The sequence below is a fragment of the Brassica oleracea genome, chromosome C1 (genome assembly GCF_000695525.1).
Source record: "Brassica oleracea var. oleracea cultivar TO1000 chromosome C1, BOL, whole genome shotgun sequence".
NCBI classification, from domain to species: Eukaryota; Viridiplantae; Streptophyta; class Magnoliopsida; order Brassicales; family Brassicaceae; genus Brassica; species Brassica oleracea.
In genome coordinates, this window is record NC_027748.1 from 25,438,684 (window position 1) to 25,457,629 (window position 18,946).

General features: G+C 35.1%; 3 protein-coding genes across 5 annotated transcripts; 2 read left to right on the forward strand and 1 right to left on the reverse strand.

Moving 5' to 3' along the window:
• Positions 1 to 6,387: 6,387 nt before the first annotated feature.
• On the reverse strand, positions 6,388 to 9,154 carry LOC106325236 (RNA polymerase II-associated protein 3). Of its 2 annotated transcripts, none has more exons than XM_013763281.1 (12): positions 9,044 to 9,154; positions 8,860 to 8,952; positions 8,656 to 8,766; positions 8,438 to 8,562; positions 8,246 to 8,367; positions 8,066 to 8,148; positions 7,761 to 7,970; positions 7,434 to 7,535; positions 7,157 to 7,339; positions 6,992 to 7,086; positions 6,809 to 6,906; positions 6,388 to 6,724 (listed from the first exon to the last, which is right to left on the reverse strand). In XM_013763281.1, exons 1-12 carry the CDS (start codon positions 9,083 to 9,085, stop codon positions 6,621 to 6,623), a joined length of 1,368 nt encoding a protein of 455 aa, XP_013618735.1. In that variant the 5' UTR covers positions 9,086 to 9,154; the 3' UTR covers positions 6,388 to 6,620. The 2 variants fall into 2 exon arrangements, with proteins under 2 accessions (XP_013618735.1, XP_013618728.1); XM_013763274.1 differs by having other exon boundaries at positions 8,860 to 8,931; positions 9,044 to 9,151.
• A 139-nt stretch (positions 9,155 to 9,293) lies between these two features.
• Positions 9,294 to 11,387, forward strand: LOC106342054 (proteasome subunit beta type-4-like). The gene is made up of 7 exons (XM_013780847.1): positions 9,294 to 9,404; positions 9,487 to 9,551; positions 9,642 to 9,718; positions 10,335 to 10,464; positions 10,538 to 10,697; positions 10,771 to 10,956; positions 11,062 to 11,387. The coding sequence occupies exons 1-7, from the start codon at positions 9,399 to 9,401 to the stop codon at positions 11,173 to 11,175; spliced, it is 738 nt and encodes a 245-aa protein (XP_013636301.1). The 5' UTR covers positions 9,294 to 9,398; the 3' UTR covers positions 11,176 to 11,387.
• A 1,915-nt stretch (positions 11,388 to 13,302) lies between these two features.
• Positions 13,303 to 16,447, forward strand: LOC106294645. Of its 2 annotated transcripts, none has more exons than XM_013730367.1 (7): positions 13,303 to 13,467; positions 14,305 to 14,503; positions 14,620 to 15,349; positions 15,458 to 15,558; positions 15,626 to 15,715; positions 15,839 to 15,966; positions 16,130 to 16,447. In XM_013730367.1, the coding sequence occupies exons 2-7, from the start codon at positions 14,354 to 14,356 to the stop codon at positions 16,248 to 16,250; spliced, it is 1,320 nt and encodes a 439-aa protein (XP_013585821.1). In that variant the 5' UTR covers positions 13,303 to 13,467; positions 14,305 to 14,353; the 3' UTR covers positions 16,251 to 16,447. The 2 variants fall into 2 exon arrangements, with proteins under 2 accessions (XP_013585821.1, XP_013585746.1); XM_013730292.1 differs by having other exon boundaries at positions 13,304 to 13,467; positions 14,295 to 14,503.
• Positions 16,448 to 18,946: the final 2,499 nt, after the last annotated feature.

An 18,946-nucleotide genomic window follows, 5' to 3' on the forward strand; every position in this document is an offset into this window, starting at 1 on the left:
TCTGACGAACAGATCTGGAAAAAAACTCGATTTCATACCTTAAATTGGTGAGATAACTTTCTTAGCACACATAAGGCTTCTCAAAGCACACAGAATCTCAAACAAAAGTGACCCACACAGAATCGTTTGCTTCTATGACTCTATGAACCATAAAAAATGTAGAATCAAAATCTTGGGTTTTTTTATCTCATTGTGGAGAGAAAGTGAGAGATATGTTATGTTTTGTTCACAGAATGGAAAAAAGAAGAAGGGTAACTCGATTTTGGGAGCATTAAGAGCTTCAAATTGGTTGTTCATGGTGGTTAGGGTATTGATGACAATGGCAATCTTGTAATTACTTGAAGATGATGAGGGTGAGAGAGTAAAAATGTCATTTTCGAAAAAAAAAAATTGATAGCATTTTCATGAATTATATGAACTTGTGGGGTGAATAGGGCAAAACCAATTTCCAAAAAAAGGGAAGGTTAGTTTTGTGTTTGACTTTAAGTTGTAGGTTAATTCTGCAAAAAGCCCAAAAACAAATATGTATATTTATTTTTATTTTTATTAATAAATTTATTTATAGAATTATTTGAAATTAAATTGTGTATATCACGGGGAATATATAAATGTTATTATGATAACTGTTTAAAGTATAAAAGTAATAATATATTAAAAATAATAATTGAATTTAAGTATATAAGTATCGTAAAAATATTAGTATATAAGTGTTACTTATTATAACTGTTTAAAGTATAAAATTATTTATCAAATATGATTAAACATTTAAAATGTTTAATAAAATTTTAACATATTTAAATAATTTATAAAATAGTTAACATACACTAAAAATTGTTGAATATCGACTAAAAACTTTAGTCGATATTTTGAAAATATCTGTTTGTAAATTTAAATGTACAATTTATAAAAACAATATTAATTTTTTTTGTGTGCTCTTTATGTTAATTAAATTTTTATTAATATATTCATTTATTTTTATTAATGTATTTATTTATATAAGTATTTTGAATTCAATTGTTTATATCATTTTTTTATATTAATATAAAATACGTTAAATATATTATTTTTATTAATATATTATAAAATGTTGAATTAAAATTATATATATATATATATATTTAGTTATTTTAATTATTTTTAAAACATTTTTTAATATTAAAATAATTTAAAATGTTTTTATTTGATTAATTTGATTAATCAACGGTTAGTTTTGGGATTATGAAAAAATTATACTAATAGAACAACTTAATGATGGTATTATATTAAAAGAACAACCATGTTAAATTTTTGTTCCGTTTTAGCAGTTTTCCCTTTATTATATTAGGTATTAGAATTTAAAAATTGAATGATAATTTATTTTGTCATGAAATATTATATTTTTTATATTAGTTAAGATTTTTCATTTATTTTTAAAAACTTTATTTTATTTACGGATCAAATCGGATATCCGTGAAAATTCTAAATTTTTTCGGGATATCTAAGACATCGTATATCCAGGTGGCTACGGATCGAATCGACACTAATACCTCCAAATACCCGAATATTCGATCTGTGTCCCTATTTACGGATACAATTTAATTTTCTTTATATGAAAGAAAATTTACTAATGTCTAGGCTTATTTTTTTTTAATTATTTTATTTTAATAATCTATCTTTCATGTGTTATTTTGAATAAAAAGTCATTTTTCTTACATCAAACGGCTATTCTATAACTAAAGCTTGAGGTGGTCTGGTTCTCCGGAACAGAACAACCAATGTAGTACAAATCCCTATGAAAGGATTTTGCTATCTTAGCTAATGAATCAGACGATACATTTTCAGACCATGGAATAAAAACAATCGAGAACTCAGTAAATTTACTCTTCAGTTCCATTAGCTCTTTTAATTCAGTGGAAAAGTTGGGTCATGCTCCTGGGTTTTGAATCATTGAGACTATTTCCTTGCAGTCGGTGGCAAAAGCCTGACACTTCGATATCTGAAGCATGAACTCCATCGCCCATGAGAGGGCTTCGAGCTCCGAGTGAAGTGGTGAGATTCTTCGCTGATGGTTTCGTGCTCCCAATAGCTGAGTTACTCCTCTAGAATTTTTCCGATAATCAATGATTCTGAACCTTGTCAAAATTAATGCACCATCCGTCGGACGGGATGAGCCTATGGTACGAGTGAGCGGGCGTGGGAGGCCTATTAGCCATAGGCGGTCAGGGTTATATAAATTGTAACATACCGGTTTGTGGTATATGAAAAGACTTAAAAGAATTGATTTAGATACCTATGTCACCAAAGTGCAGTTACGTTTTCCATCACACATCCGTTTAGAACACCAAGGTTAAGCGTGCTTGAGCTGGAGTAGTGGAAGGATATGTGAATGATTCCAGATATCATGCGAGTGAGGCCAAAGCACGAGGAAATGTCATGTGGTGATTGCAGGGTCAGTAAACAATAATTTTGAGCCTTAAAAAAATTAATCACTGTCCGCCTGACGGGATGGGACCCACAGGCCAAGTGAGCGGGTTTGGGAGGCCCATTATTCGTTGTCGGTCCGTGGTCGGTCGGACGTTATAAGTGGTATCAGAGCCAAACCCAGACGAGTGTGGAGTTATTGAGGACTCACACTAACATGGGTAACGATCTTGGGGCACAACAAGTACGTTGCGTTTTTTGAGAGGGAATAAATTGTAACATCCTAGTTTGTGATATATGGTAAGGTTTCAAAGAATTGATTTTTGGCTACCTATATCACCAAAATGCAATTACGTTTTCCGTCACACATCCGCTTAGAACTCCAGGGTTAAGCATGCTTGAGCTGAAGTAGTGGAATGATGGGTGACCTCTCGGGAAGTGATTCACGATATCGTGCGAGTGATGCCAATGCACGAGAAAAGGTCATGCGGTGATTGCAGGGTCAGTAAAAAATGATTTTAAGCCTTGGCAAAATTAATGCAGCGTCCGTCAGACGGGATGGGGCCCACGGGCCGAGTGAGCGGGCGTGGGAGGCCTATTAGCTGTGGGCGGTCGGGGCGTTATAAGAATTGTAACATCCCGGTTTGTGGTATATGGAAAAGCTTAAAAGAGTTAATTTAGCTACCTATGTCACCAAAGTGCAGTTACGTTTTCCGTCACACATCCGTTTAAAACTCCAGGGTTTTGAATGCTTGAGCTGGAGTAGTAGAAGGATGGGTGAATGATTCATGATATCATGCAAGTGAGGCCAAAGCACGAGGAAATGCCATGTCGTGATTGCAGGGTCAGTATACAATGATTTTGAGCCTTAGAAAAATTAACCACTGTTCGCCGGACGGGATGGAGCCCACATGCCGAGTGAGCGGGAGTGGAAGGTCCATTTGTCGTGGGCGGTCGGGGCGTTATAAATGGTATCAGAACCGGAACCAGAAGAGTGTGGATTCAGTGAGGGCTCACATTAACGTGTGTAATGATCTTGGGGCGTAACGATGACGTTGTGTTCTTTGAGAGGGGTTGAATTGTAACATTTTGGTTTGTGGTATATGGAAAGACTTAAAATAATTGATTTGACTACCTATGTCATCAAAATGCACTTGCCTTTTCCGTCACACATCCGTTTAGAACTCCAGAGTTCAGCGTGCTTGAGCTGGAGTAGTGGAAGGATGAATGACCTATCGGGAAGTGGTTTCCGATATCGTGCGAATGAAGCCAAATCACTAGAAAAGGTCATGTGATGATTGAAGGATCAGTAAACAATAATTCGTGTCTTGAAGAAATACCGTATGTCGGATGGAATCCACAGGCCGAGTGAGCGGGAGTAGAAAGCCCATTAACCATGGGCGGTCGGAGCGTTATAAAACCATTCACCAACAATCATAGTGATAGAACCTCCATCCTTCTGCTTAAGGAGACACAATGGCTTCATAGCTGCAACAGTGATCACTTCCTCTATCCTCATCCATAAACGTTCAACATATTTGGAGTCTTGTAAACTTTACCATAAACTCCAACTTCCTTTAACCCATACCACTGAACCTTCTCAACAAGTGATACGCCGTGCTCCCATATCCTATTAGCATGTTCTAAAATAACCAAGTTACAAAGCTCTTTTAATATTAAATTTGAACTTTTCTCCAAAAAATATAATATTACCTCGAAAAAATTTTGGGTAGCAAAGTTGGGAACCTGTTAATATCCAAAAAAACTTGGATCCAATTTGGTTCCGGTTCGATTATGTTTTTCTTGGGTATTGTAATTTATAGAAAAAATATCAGATAATTTGAGATTTTTCAATTTAAATATCAGGTTATTCGGATAAAAATATAAAATAATTCAGGTAATTTTAAATATTTTGAATAAAAAATAGTCAGGTAATTTGTTTTGGGGTAATTTGGTTTATAAATAGTATTTTTAGGATATTTTGTTATTTTGTAGAAATATAATTTATATTTTAAAATTTTTGGTACCCATTCGGTTTTCGGTTTTTTTGGTTCCAGAAATATATGATCCGCTCAGTTCGGTTATTCGGTTCCGGATAAATGTCCTCAGACTTATACACTATATATCTTATATATAAATTTATATAAAAATAATTTATTTAATTTTAAAAATAAATTTACGAACGGACCAAAATCTAGTTAATCATTTAAATTTTAAAAAGTTGAACCACTTCAAAATTAACATCACTAGAGCATCACATAAGTATCTAAAAGGGGAAAACATTTTATTCATGCATGAACTAGGGGTTGCTGAGAAAACAAGTGCCTGAACTTTCAAGACATGTCAAAATATACTTCCACTAAACATAAATTGAAATTCATACCGAGATTGTATAAGTCGCCGCTAATCCATATTTTGACTTAAACTCTATAAATTAATTTTTAACGGCGATGACTAGGATGCTTAGTCGGCTGATGAGTCAGATTAATCAATATTGGACTAAATCAAAAATCAGATTATAGTGGGCTTACATTGATAATGTTTGGGCTGGAACCCTAAACAATTGGGCCATTATCATTACGACATCGTTTTGTTTTGTGTTTTGTCTCCTTTTCTTTCTTCCTTATTCTATGACAAAGTAGGGATCCCGACAAAGTGAATTATAAAATCATCGTCGTGGAGAAAGATTGAGCAAGAGGAATGTCGCAGTCAGTGAAGCCAAGCTCGTCGTCGATTTCTGGTACGTGAGTGAATCAATTGTTTAATGTTGTTTCTCTGTAAAGTTGAGCCAAAACCCTAAAAATTTGGGCCATTAGCAAACGTTGTCGTTTTGCGTCTCCTTTTCTTGCTTTCTTCTTCCCCGACAAAGTGAAGTCACAGGATAAATTGGGTAACAAAAACTTCTTATTGGAGAAAGTGACGAAATTGAAGAAATCAGATAGCTAGAGAAGCTGGGGTTCTCGAACTCATATAAAAATGAGGTAAGTCTTCGTTTGCGGCTCAATTTTTTAGGGATCCGGCCCAACTTTACAGAAAAAACAACATTAAACAATTGATTCACCTACTAAAAATCGACGACGAGCTTGGTTCCACTGACTGTGACATTCCTCTTGCTCAGTTTTTCTCCACGACAATGGTCTTGTAATTCACTTTGTCGGAATCCCTCATTTTGTCAAAGAAGAAGAAAGAAAAAAGAACAAAACGAAGTTGTATAGTGATAATGCCCCAATTATTTAGGGTTTCATTCCAAAAATTATCAATTTAAGCCTATTATAATCTGATTTTCGATTTGGCTCGATTATTGATTAATCTGATTCATCAGCCGACTAAGCATCCTAGTCATCGATGTTAACAATTAATTAATAGAGTTTAAGTTAAAATGGGGATTAGCTGTCATTTATACAATCTGGGTATGAATTTCAAATTTATGTATGTTTTGGTACGTCTTGAAAGTTCAGGCACTTGTTTTTTCAGCAACCATGAATAAGCTGTTTCCCTATCTTAAAGTGTCTTTTTCCAAATCTTTTTAAAATTTTAATTTAAAAAAAAATTAAAATACCCACCAAATATCTTCCTCCGGAGATGTTCTTATGATGAAGTTCATTGCCGGATCTGCAACATCCAGACCATCAATATGACCCAAACTTCGAAAACTCCATAGAAAAAAAAACTCCATAAACACACACAAGCTGAATCAAAACGAATCATAAGAAATGGAGATGGTCTCCAGTGCGCCTGTGACACACACCAGTGAGGTAAGAGATCTACCGGATGAAGCTTGACAGCAGAGAGGATATTAGAGAGAAAACTTTAGGCCTTACTAGATAAGATAAACTGAAACTATGACCCCTTATCCATTGTATCAAACAGACGATCTCTCTCTCTTCCCCGAAAGTTCATGCAATTTTGATCCGGTGAAGTTAGGGTCAAATAACATGACCCGAAGTGCACATTCTTAATTCCAGTTGCTTAACTTCACCAAAATGATGAAATGAAAACTGACAATAGCTTTCCTCTGAATAACATATCTTAGCTAAACCAAAATGATAACCCGGTTTTAATATTCTTCCGGTAAACATATGAACAATTCACAGCCTGAACCTCAAAAAAAAAAACAAAAAAACAAAAAACAAAAACTGATTCATGATGACTGAAAAATGTTTTCTGGGTCTGCAAGATCTTCACCATGTACGCTGCTAAAGTGAGAGCCATCTCCCAAGTTACTGTTTCAGGCAGTATCTTGATCCCAGTTTGTCTAAGACCTCTGCATATACCATTGGAGTCGCTTTACTGCAGAAAACATCTTCCCAAATCTTCAAAAGCTCTGAACCCAAAAGAAATCAGTTAAAACCACAATTACATTTCCAGTCAGATTAAAGATCGTTGAAACTGATAAAAGGGATTTTACCATTTTTCTCCGTTGAGGTAAGGCACATGGCGATCATGTTGAATCTAGGAACCTTTGTTAGGTTCTCAATGTACTTAACAGCAAAATCCATATCTTCACTGCAACATGCAAGAAATCATAAGCACCAAATGTTTACCAGAGTTTTGGTGAACCAATAATGCATATAATGGTCGGTTTACTAACTTGAAAAATGAGGCTACACACTTGATTATGTCAAACAAAACGGGAGAAGTCAAAGCGCTCTTGAAAATCTGAGGTAAAGAGCTCGGTGTCGTAACCTGATACATTTACAAACCCGATGAGTGGCAATGTTATTTGAGGATTTAGCAAAAAGGTGATATGTCAAACCTTTAACAACTGGGTTTGCAATGCACGGTCGCCTGAGAAACTCCGCCAGGAGTTCTCAAATTCGTAAGCAGATTTTGGGACTCGAACGTTTTTAGAAACTTCAGCCATTGCAAGTGATGCTGCACGAGCAGCAAGCTCTTGCACTGATGGCTTTAGTTCCAGCTTTCTAGAAACCTGGTTTCCCTAGAGAATGGGGACAAGCATTGCAGCATCAGATAGGATTTCATTTGTACTACATAAACTTGTTAAACCCCAATTTTTTATTGCAAATACTCACCGATCCAGAAGGCTGAGTACCATTTATGCCATAAGACTTTGCCTCCTTTTCATAACCTTCGCTTTTAAGCGTCATTTTCTTGGAAACTTCGTTCTTGTTCTCCTGAAGAAGATGTCACAAAAACAAAAAACAAAAAAGTTTACGTGACAGGTTTTATGAGACAAGCTCTCAAAATTTTTACATGAGGGTTTACTTAAAGATAAAAACTTCAGCGATGATAATACCACACTATACTTTACAAGTGAAACTAAGGCTACACCGACCTGCTAGATGTGTATTTATGAACTTAAGATATAATATCTAACAAAAGTAGCTTTGGTATAATACCTCAGGTTGTACACTTTCAATGAGCTTCTTTCCCGAAACTTCTTTGCTACCTGAAACAGGCCTAGCCGTATCCCCGTTTGTTTTGGCCCCTTGGGTCTTCATCATCTTCATTTCCGTATTTGGCGTTTTTGTCTTCTTTTCTAAACCGGCTGTTTTGAGCAGTTCTTCTGCAGTGCTTTGCATTGCTCCAGTGGCTCTCTCAATGATTTCCTGCCTCATTATTAAAAAAAAAGTTTTTTAAACTTTCAGTGATGCATATAATAAACTTTATATGGTGAAAGGAATGGAGTATATGAAAATATTACTTTCTCGAGCAAAGATTTGATGTCGGCATACTGCTTCTTAAGTTCCTGGCTTTCAGGCTCTAATCTTAAAGCAAACTCAGCATCTGCGATAAAATTTTAGTCACCGTGGATTTTAAGCAAATAAACTTTAAATATCTTAGCACAAGAAAAGAATACAAATAAACTCAGCATCTGGGATACCTTCCTTGGCTTCTTTGATCATGCCGAGTTGCTTTCTTGCTGTTGCTCGGCGTGAGTATGCTTTTATGTATCGATCATCTAGGTTTAACACTTCTGTGCAGTCTGCTTCAGCCTCTCGATATCTAAAACAAACATTAGAGCCTCAAAAAGTCACTAAATAAATGAAACTAAGTTAAAAGAAAATGAACTAGCCTTTTGAGTTTAAGGTAAGCCATAGCCCGATTTGCAAAAGCCACGGCATTTGGTGATAAAGCAATACTCCTAGAGTAACAATCGATGGCCTCATTGAACTTCTTCTGCTTGAAATATTCATTCCCCTGAATATTTGAAAAGGGAGAAACATGGCATTGAGAGGAAGAGGAATAATATCAAATAGCTAAAGGCATAATAAGCTTGATGACAAGTAATACCTGTTCCTTCTCTGAGTTAGCATCGAACTGACTTGAGAAATCGCTCATCGGACCATACTTTTTGACAAAGTCATATTGCTTTGACCCACTCGGTCTGAGTTTCTCACTAGTCTGATAAAAAAAAAAAAAAAAAAAACAAGTTTAGGACTAAGCTGAAAAGTTAACAATAAGGAAGAACTAGATGGAAGAGAGAGAAGAACTAACAAGGTTAGAGGAGGAAGTAGATGGTTGGTGTTTCATTTTCTTGTCTTTATCCTTCAATGAAAGTTCCCAGTCCTGCAAGTTATTCAAAAATCCCTGGAAATTTCGAAAACCCAAGAATAAAAAGTAAACATTCACACTGAAGTTTCATCTCAATCCTCAACTAAAATCCGGGGAGTTGAGTAACCTGAGCTTGATCGCGACCGTGTTTGTCCGGTGACCTAGTCATTACTACTGAGATTCTCCGGCAAAAGAAACGATGATTCTGGAAGAAAGTTCAATTAAAAGCTAATACACTGTTGCACAAAAAAAAAAAAAGAAAAAGCGCTGATACAACAACGTACTATTTGACTTGGGCCTTAAATGATATCGGGCTGATTACGAGCCGGGTCGGGTTTATAACCGGGTCTGATCCGACTCAGATTGTTTCTTGAGGAAAAGGAAATCGCAGAAGCCTTTTTTTAGTGAGTTTAGACCAAAATCAAAAGCTTTTCAGATCTTAATTGAAGAAGAACCTAAACCTCTCTCGATCCGAAAAAAAGATGACTGTAAGTCCGACCGAATCTCAAATCCTCAATGTTCTTACTCCCGGTTTCGTTTTCGATTAACGCTGATTATTTCTTTCTCCAGTTTACTATTCCGATCGATAACGGTGATTCCGTGAAGAACGCAGAAGCTGATTCACAAAGAACACTGTCTGTCTATCTTTCTCTCGTCTTTATCTTAGGTTGTCGATTGAGTTTTTCAATTATGGGTTTGATTTTGTAATATTTTTTTTTTATTAGGTACCCATATGTTACTGGGACTTCTATTGTCGCAATCAAGTACAAGGATGGTGTTTTAATGGCTTCCGACATGGGAGGTATGTTTCCTTTCCTTTTTGTCTCAGCTCAGTTGCGTATCACTGTATAATTGTGTTGTTAGTTTCTCAAAAGGGCTTGCAGTTATACCATCCCAATAGACCTCCCTTGGTTGTTTATTTAGTTAAAAGCTATTTCTTTGCAGTAAATAGTTCATGTGTACCAGCTTTGTTGTTGAAGTTGAGAAGACATTAAATTTTTTTTCCTAGTAGGTAGTCCCACGTATACTCTTTGTACACTTAGTGATCAATTTTATTGTATATGCATGATTGCTTTTAGTTTATGTTTCTTTAGTGCCGCAATTGTAGTATGATTACTATCTTTTGATGTATTCTTCTAATCTCCTTGCATGGACTTAGATGTGATAATGATAACCAAGATTAAACATCTATGGTCAAGTTAGGCATATATGCTGAAAAGATGTATTTCTGGCTAGACATGCAACTGTTTTCTTTCTTTCAATAAACATCTTGTTTTTGTTTGGGTGGATCTTTCATTATAACCATCAACCACTGCTTCACTGAAATTGTTTGATTTGTAATATTTCAGCTATGATTTGTCCATAGACTCTTGATATTATGCTGGTATTTCGATTTATTCACCTACGTATTTTGGCAGGTTCATATGGATCCACCTTAAGGTACAAGAACATTGAGAGAATGAAAGCTATTGGTAAGCATTCTCTTCTCGGTGCCAGCGGAGAAATCAGTGACTTTCAGGAGATTCTTCGTTATCTTGATGAGCTCGTGTAAGAAATCGCTTCTTCTTTTCGTAATCTTTTCTTCTTGTCAACTCTCATGAGCCCTCGCTTTTTAACACAGTTTGAATGATAACATGTGGGATGATGGTAACTCTTTGGGGCCAAAAGAGGTGCATAACTATCTGACCCGAGTGATGTACAACCGTCGCAACAAGTTTAACCCTCTCTGGAACACTCTCGTCCTTGGAGGTGTCAAAAATGGGGAAAGTTACCTTGGCATGGTATGTCTCAAGACTTTCTATTCGTAAATAGTCTTTGATTATTCATTTGGATCTCTTTCATTCTCTCTTCTAGGTGTCAATGATTGGTGTTAGTTTCGAGGACAATCATGTTGCCACCGGATTTGGAAACCACCTCGCTAGGCCAATTCTTCGTGATGAGTGGCATGCAGACCTGAGTTTTGAAGATGGTGTCAAGCTCCTTGAGAAATGTATGCGTGTGCTTCTGTATCGTGACAGATCTGCTATTAACAAGCTTCAGGTTTGTCATTACTTATCAAATTTTTTCTTTGTTAGTTTATTAACTAGCTTCAGAATTATCTTTGTTAAGTGTTGGTTGGAGTAAATACATTGAAACTTTTTGCAGATAGCTAAGATCACAGAAGAAGGCGTGACGGTTTCTCAGCCATATTCGTTGAAGACATTCTGGGAATTCAAGGCGTTCAACAATCCGACTGCTGGTGCTGAAGGCTCCTGGTAAGAAGCCTAATCAACCACATACTGCCTGGAGATCTTTCAAGAACGCTTTCTTTTTTTTATGTTATTTCTTGTGATGTTAAATTACTATGTACTCTAGTGGTTTTCCTAGCAACAATTGTGGTTATTTCATGAAATTTCGGAGTTAGATCGATAAAAGTTTATGGATATTTCTTAATATCTTTGGACTAAACGAATCTCAAAATTTTCTTCGTATATTTATTTGTTTGTGTAGCAATCATGAGCATATGGACATATAGTGGATGATCCTCACAAATATTTTTTATTCTTATAATTATTTATAATTGAATTATGTGATGCTTTGACAAAAAAAAAAAGAATTATGTGATGCTAGACTAGCAAGACCAAATATACCGGATTCATCAATCAAGAATCAAAAGAACGAGATGTGTCGGTGCTTGAGAATTGTGTTGTGCGATGATATACTTTTGATTAGGAGTCTGGCCATAAGTCAATTATGTGATTTTTTTTGCTAGAATTATACTCAGAGTGGCCTATTGATATGCTCAAATTATTCTAGAACAATTTTCTCAAATAAAAAATCCATAACAGTACTTATGGATTGAACCTACAAAAAGCCTATTAGTTATTGGTAAAGTTTGAACAAATTAAATTAAAAAACAGCAAATCAAGAAGAATAATATATTGGTTTGTAGATGATTAGGGTGAACACTAGATCCAGAGAAATCAAACATGCAATGAAAACTCAGATCAAAACCCAGATCAATAGTTGGTAAGGGTTTATTAAGTTCAGTCTTAGAACTCGAATTCAATAATCAGCTGTTCAACTCTCGCTAGGACCACTGCTTAAGTCTAGATATCCTCAAATGCCAACTCTCACTGCGCTACCAATTTCTCTATACAAACATTAAGGTTCAATTCAATATGTTCACTAAGTTATTTAAACCAACAAAAAAACAACCTAACTCAGCAGGATTCATGCCAGGATATCAGTCACACTTTCATTTTATTTCAATTATCCTAAAATCAAGTTCTAGTGAGTAATCATAAAAACAAGCAATAAGATCAATAAGAACAAGTAATCTAGAGAACCGGAACCGAACCTGACCCAAACCAAAGTATGGATACTCGAATGTATCCGAAATAGACTTATATACTTATATATATTAATTACTTTTAGATTTAATATATATAAAATACCCAAAAGATATAATATTTTGAAGTTATCCAAAATACTTGAAAAATAGATACAAATAGTCAAAATAGATGTCTAAAATAGCTAAACAATACTCAAAACACTAATAAAACTTGAAATATAAATTAATTATCTATCAAAAATTTCAATCTAGACCAATTTATATGTTAAGTTAAGTATGTTGACATGCATTTTTTGAAGTTTATATGTGATATATTATTTACATATGAAGAGAAGGTCATTGGTGTTTTACGGATGGATCTTGGAAGCAGAGCCATTTACATACTTGAGTTGGGTAGTACAACACACTAGAAGGTTTTGAAGAATTTAAGGGAGCGAAAAATTGTGGACCGCTCTATGCATAATTCAAAATTCTCATTTATAGTCAATGGAATGCATGAAGACCTTTGATAATATCATGTGACTTTTACAATAAATTATTCTCAAGTGGTGAAGATGGTTTCAAAACCAAAAGCATGTCCAGCTTTTGCAACGTATCGAAGAACTTTGACGGCTACAAAGAAGTTTTAAAACATGCAAGATAAAACACATGACCCGGTATTACAACACATGGGCGGAAAAACTTGCACGAGGTGCTCGAAACCAATCGTCCTATCTTATCCACATGGATATTGAGTCCTCTTTTTGGTCAACATAGTTTTAATTGGACAAAAAATAATATTATTTTTATTTTTGGGTTTTGAGAAATTTAAAATATATATGAATTTTAAATTTTATAAAATAATTTAAATGAGTTAACCAAATCTGAATCGAATCCGCAAATATCCAAACAAAATTTATAAACATACGAATATGACTAAAATCTTTTATCCCAAAAACCCAAAAACCGAATAGATCCGAACTGAACCAAACTAAACAAAACCAGAACATCCATCTCTGGAAGAAAAAAAAAAGAACTTAGAGAAGCCCATAATGAAATGTACGGTTAACAAAAGGCGTAGTTTAGCATATCCTACGCCCTGCCTTTCTAGTACTTGAGAGAACACCGCAGAAGAGTGAAGGACAGCAAGAACTTTCTTGTGCTCTTCTTCGCCAATTCCTATAAACCCTAATTTAATTTTTTTGATCGTTTTAGAATTTAATCAGAAGACCCACCAGGTAAAACTGCTTTGATCGACCTCTTTTACTTGAGTTTCTTTCCTTCTGTCTTTGTTGTGAATTTGTTTTGATTGAAATGAATTTAGTATCATCAAAAATCAATTTTTTATATGATCAAAACTAAGAGCTTGAAATCAAACGCAAAAGCTGAATTCTCTGAATTACCTTTTGGGTATACTCTGTGTTGATATTTCAACTAGGTTTTTGAAGAAACTCAATACTTGAATGGGTTTGGTTTTTTTTTTTTTTTTTTTTTTTTTTTTTGTCTATTATCGTGTTTGCTTAGACTTGGACTGTCTCATGTCTTTCTTCAGCATCTTACCCTGTTTGAAGGCAAAATAGAGTTAGTTTTCAATATTCAATCTTTAATCAAATATTCTTCAACATTTTTCTTTCATTCTAAGTGAAGAACACTCTTTAGTCAATGTGTTTAGTCTGATGTCTTTGAACTATTGCAAAGTATGCAATCTTTTGTCAAGAGAATCCTCTGTCACTGTTCTCTACTCTTCTTCTTGAAATTCTTCTCCTTTGTTTCGTAAGTGAAACTTGTTATGGATCTAGATGATGCTCTTTCTAAATCTTAGATTAATCAAACTGTTCCAAGTAAGGGACCTTTTAACATGATATTGATATTTTTGGCATCCCTGTTTTGTAAAACACATTATGGAAATTCCTTACCCAGGAGCGTTGGAAATTGAACTCTTGTGGAAAGTTATCAGAATTTATTATTTTTGGGAACCGCAATTAGCTTTTACTGCTAGCTGTGTCCTTCTCTTAATTGCTCTTGTATTTATTCTGATTTCATAATCTGATGTGGGATGAATTAGGGACATTCAGAATGTGGAGGTTCAGTTTCTGAGTCGAAGAAATAAAAAAAAAACAAATTATGGAAAGCCTAGGAGGAGGTATAGGTTTCAGTAACACGAGCAGTGCAACAACAACAAGGAAGAAGAGGAGCACTACATTGCGCCGGCCCTGGAATGAACGACAGTTACAGGATGCTTCATCATTGCCCTCCACACCAATCCCTGTCTATGTAAGAAACCGCCAAACCCAACTTCAAATCTTTGTACAAGTATTATCTCTTTTACTTTAGCTAAGACTAGTTTGCCCGCTAAGCGTTGTTGTCATCAACTGATATGTGTTTGGCAGAATGAGAAGAGGATAGAAGAGAGGGAAGCAGTGGAGTCAGATGAAGGTTCAACGAATGGTTCATTCCAAGGAAGTAATCAGGGCCACAGCACTGCATCCACTGAAGGGTTTCTTGTCCCTACAATCAAGAAGGTTAAACTCAAAGTCGGTGGCTCATCGAAAGTTATATCTGCATCCGATAGTGCTTCTGATATTGGCTTGTGCTCAGCAAAGTCCTCCCACGCATCGTTGGACACCACAAGCAAGGCAGATTCAGGCAAAACAAATACTTATCCCGTTCGAAAGAGCAACCGGATTTCTAAACGACGTGTTCTTGATGATGATGACGAAGAGATTCAGTTTCTGAGAAAGGTGAAAATGGGTAAAGTTGTTACTGCGGAAGAAGACGTTGAGGAGGATGAAGAAAGGAATAGAAAACATAAAAAGCTGTCCAAGGTAATGAAACAAAATGTTGAATACCCGCGTGGTGTTGGAACGTCAGACAAGTCTGGCAAGAAGGATAAAAAGTCAGGAAAAGAAGCATTTGATGATGATGATGATTATGTCAAAGACGAGGAAGAAGGTCTGAGTGATGCAGAGGTTGAGCTAGAAAGTAAGAGCGGGAGAGCTAGAAGAAGAGAAAGTCTGAGTGAAGTTAAGACAGAAATGACTGTGACTACTCGTCGACGTTCTGGACATAGCGGAAACCTCATCGAGTTTCCTGGTGGCTTACCTCCAGCTCCACCTCGAAGTAAGCTTGATGAACATCTAACCTTCTCTCTCTCTCTTTTTTTTTTTGCTGTTAGATATGGAGAATTCTCCGACTTCAAGCTTTTTGATTGTGTTAGTTTACTTACAGAGCGGAAAGAAGATGGGTTAGAGGTCGATCAGCAACTAAAGAAAGCTGAGGCTGCCCAGAGACGTAAACTGCAAGTCGAAAAAGCAGCTAGAGAGTCAGAGGTTTGGTCATGTTTTCATTTTTAGTTGAATGAACTCAAAGTTTACATCTTCTTTCTTGCATCGGCAGGCTGAGGCAATCAGGAAGATCTTAGGCCAAGACTCTAGCAGAAAAAAGAAGGAAGATAAAATAAAGAAACAACAAGAAGACAAGGCTAAGGTATAAAATAACAAATTTTTTTTTCTTTTTTTTCTTTTTGCTGTTGAATGAAACTTTGAGCAGCTTATGTGACATCTCTTTTTCTATCAATCTTAAGATGGTTTGCAATTCTGTTTCATGTAGGACAAGGCTGCAGAATCGATAGCCCGTAGATCAGACACAGTGAAGTGGGTAATGGGTCCTTCAGGAACCATCGTAACCTTCCCAGAAGAACTTGGATTACCATCTATATTCAACTCTAGACCTCAAAGGTACGATTTATTCACACTTAATCTTAGATACATTGTTATATTCCAATCTGAAGTACCACTTTGGTTTGATGCTAAAGACTCATTGGTATCCAAGAATGCCTTTAAAATCAAACCGGACTTAACCGCTGATAATTGACATGGTTCGCCTTGTTATTTGAACCAGCTATCCTCCACCGCGGGAGAGATGTGCGGGTCCAGAATGTACGAACCCATACAAATACAGAGATTCACAATCAAACCTTCCATTGTGCAGCCTCCAGTGCTACAAGGCGATGAAAGGCTAGAATGGATATTGTAAGTTCTTATTCAAGCCCGTTACCTACGATAGTGATAGAAAATAATAATCGTTCATGTTAATAGTAATAATGGAGCGTCATGGGTATTGATATAACGAAACAGGATGTATAATTTGTTTGTGTTAAAATAAGATTCGACTGTAAATAAACATAAGTGAATGTAGTTGTTATGTTTTATGTCATAATGTTTGATTGCCTAGAAATAGTCTTCCAAGTATAATGTTGGGTCTTTCATACCACACTATCAATTCCCTATCTACACTTTGTAAGACATTCTAAATTCATATATTTAACGATAAACCACATAGTCACTGGGCAAAACTTACCTTCTCTCAACCTATAGGGGGTAATCCAAGTATGGATAAACTGATGAAGACGAGGGAACACTTTTGGTACCAACAAAATCGATCTTGTTGACAACGTTTGTAACAATTAATTGCTCTATTGCTAACCTTATATTAACTCTGCCAAAATAACTCTCGACTTAACTTGTCAAATAAAGTGGTTTACTTTGCTGGGTCTGAACCCTCAATCCTCTTGACTTGAAGAGAGTTGAGAATATGATGCCACAGTATATCTCCCTGATTTTGTATAATCTGAACGTCACTTGAAACCAAACGTTAAACGACTAACACTGTATCACACAAGGTATATCTATATAGTTATATAACAATATGATGCAATTTGTCTTCGGTGTTATAACAACTAACAAGAATAATATTGCTTGATATGTTTACCTTCTTTTGTTGTGTTTAATTCTGTAAAATATAACATTATGGTATAATAAAAAATATATAACTAAGAGGTACGTTTACTAACACGAATATAGATACAATAATGTTTGAGTACATGGATTATACGAAGGGTTAGGTGAAAAGATCAAGAGCGAATGTGTGGAATATACTCAATCAAGGTCCAAATTAGCTGAATACCCATAATTATGGATAACCCAAAAATGAGTAATTTTTTGACACTGTGCGGACGAAAATACCCTCATGCTTTATCGAAAACAAGTAACTCTAGATTTATCAGCTAAATATTTACATAGCAGGTAACAATCTACATATCAACTAACATATCAGCTAATAATTTCAGTATCATCTAACAATCTATGTATCAAACAAATGTATCGACTAACAAATCATATATCAGTTAATGAAACTATTAACAATTAATTAGTTATCTATCAAATAGCCCCAAAACTATTTGTAACAGCTAACATTTCATGTATCGATTAAGAATCCATTAAAATCTAAATAATAACAAGTAAGTAATAAAATACCTACTGACGTAAAGGAGGTGTTATTGGTTTATCTATTTTGATTGATATAGAAATCCATGTAGTATTTATAAATCCAAGTAAAATATGCAAATCCGGAGGTTTTTCTTCGGATTTGAGTCTTTGTATTTTTAACTAAAAAATCCAAACAAATCCATTATAAAATCTAATATATTAGTAAATCCGTACGATTGAATAACACTTGATTTGATATAGAATTTATGGATCATTAAACCAATAACACATGATTATAATACATATTTGAAAATCATAGAACCAATAACACTAGATTTAGTTAGGATTTTCAAATTCATTACAATTCAACAACCAATAACCCCTACTAAAAGTTGATTGTTAGTCGAAATTAGAAACATTGGAATTGGGGTGAGATAATAAGATTAGCATTATGGATGTCAAAAGAATCAGAATAAAAAAATAAAGATTTGTGTTGAATTAGAAGATGATTTGAAGAATCTATACGAGATATAAAGAGATTATAACATATAAAAGAGAAAAGGGAGAGAGATAAAGATAAGGGTATTATAGTCATAAAAAATATTAAAAAGAAACAAGGATATATGGCAAATTATATGAGCTTATGAGTGCATTCTTACCAATTACTCAAAGATCAATACTAAAAAATAAACTGGAAAAATGAAAATAGTTTTGGTATCAATGATGAATATATAAACGTACTTGTTGTTTGTTCATACCAGCTTTAAAGATATTCACTATGTAAATAATATCTTCTTTATATATAAAGTTGACTTGTGTGATGCACACAGCCTTCCACGTCAGCAAGGAGGAAGGGGCATTTTTGGACACGTGTCGCTCACCAAACCAATGATTTATGTGTAATCCGGTCTTATTCGAACTGGGCTTTTATTAAATTTTGTTAGTAAGCCCAATGTTATGTCAAGCCCCGTATTATTACGTATCTTCTTCCTCTCAAGCTTGCGACTTCCGCGACCAATTTCCAGAAACTTCAATCGACATTACGATCTCCATAACGTCTCAGGCTTCCATTAATACATACTTAACTCTGAGTTTTTGCATGATTAACCCATCCCTCCCACGACATTCAATCGACCTCTTTAATCTAAGTTTAAGATGATTTTGTTTATTTCTGTTCGTGACCTTTGCGATTTCTCCATCTTCCTCCACTCACTTCATCTGTTATTGACATCATAATTCCTCTTCGATCCCCATTCTCTCTATAGAAAGCCAGATGCAAGTGAAAAAAACCTAACAAACTAGGGAATTAAGATTCACTGAATGAGCACTACAAAAATTTGGCTTCAAGCGATCTCAGGGATCCAAACCGGAAAACAAAATAGCATAGCTATTCGAGCAAAGATTGTGTCTCTTCTCCCTTGTCCATGGTCAAATCGCTCCTCCAAAAGCC

Excerpts from the sequence above, each read along its gene's own strand:
- LOC106325236 (XM_013763281.1), bottom strand. The coding sequence starts at position 9,085 with ATGACTAGGTCACCGGACAAACACGGTCGCGATCAAGCTCAG. Across the intron at positions 8,149-8,245 it reads GATCAAAGAAGCCAAGGAAG|ATGCTGAGTTTGCTTTAAGA; the intron begins GTATCCCAGATG and ends ATTTTATCGCAG. Across the intron at positions 7,536-7,760 it reads TTGAAAGTGTACAACCTGAG|GAGAACAAGAACGAAGTTTC; the intron begins GTATTATACCAA and ends CATCTTCTTCAG.
- LOC106342054 (XM_013780847.1), top strand. Across the intron at positions 9,552-9,641 it reads GCTGATTCACAAAGAACACT|GTACCCATATGTTACTGGGA; the intron begins GTCTGTCTATCT and ends TTTTTTTATTAG. Across the intron at positions 10,957-11,061 it reads CTGCTATTAACAAGCTTCAG|ATAGCTAAGATCACAGAAGA; the intron begins GTTTGTCATTAC and ends AACTTTTTGCAG.
- LOC106294645 (XM_013730367.1), top strand. The coding sequence starts at position 14,354 with ATGGAAAGCCTAGGAGGAGGTATAGGTTTCAGTAACACGAGCAGTGCA. Across the intron at positions 15,716-15,838 it reads AACAAGAAGACAAGGCTAAG|GACAAGGCTGCAGAATCGAT; the intron begins GTATAAAATAAC and ends TGTTTCATGTAG. Across the intron at positions 15,967-16,129 it reads TTCAACTCTAGACCTCAAAG|CTATCCTCCACCGCGGGAGA; the intron begins GTACGATTTATT and ends TATTTGAACCAG.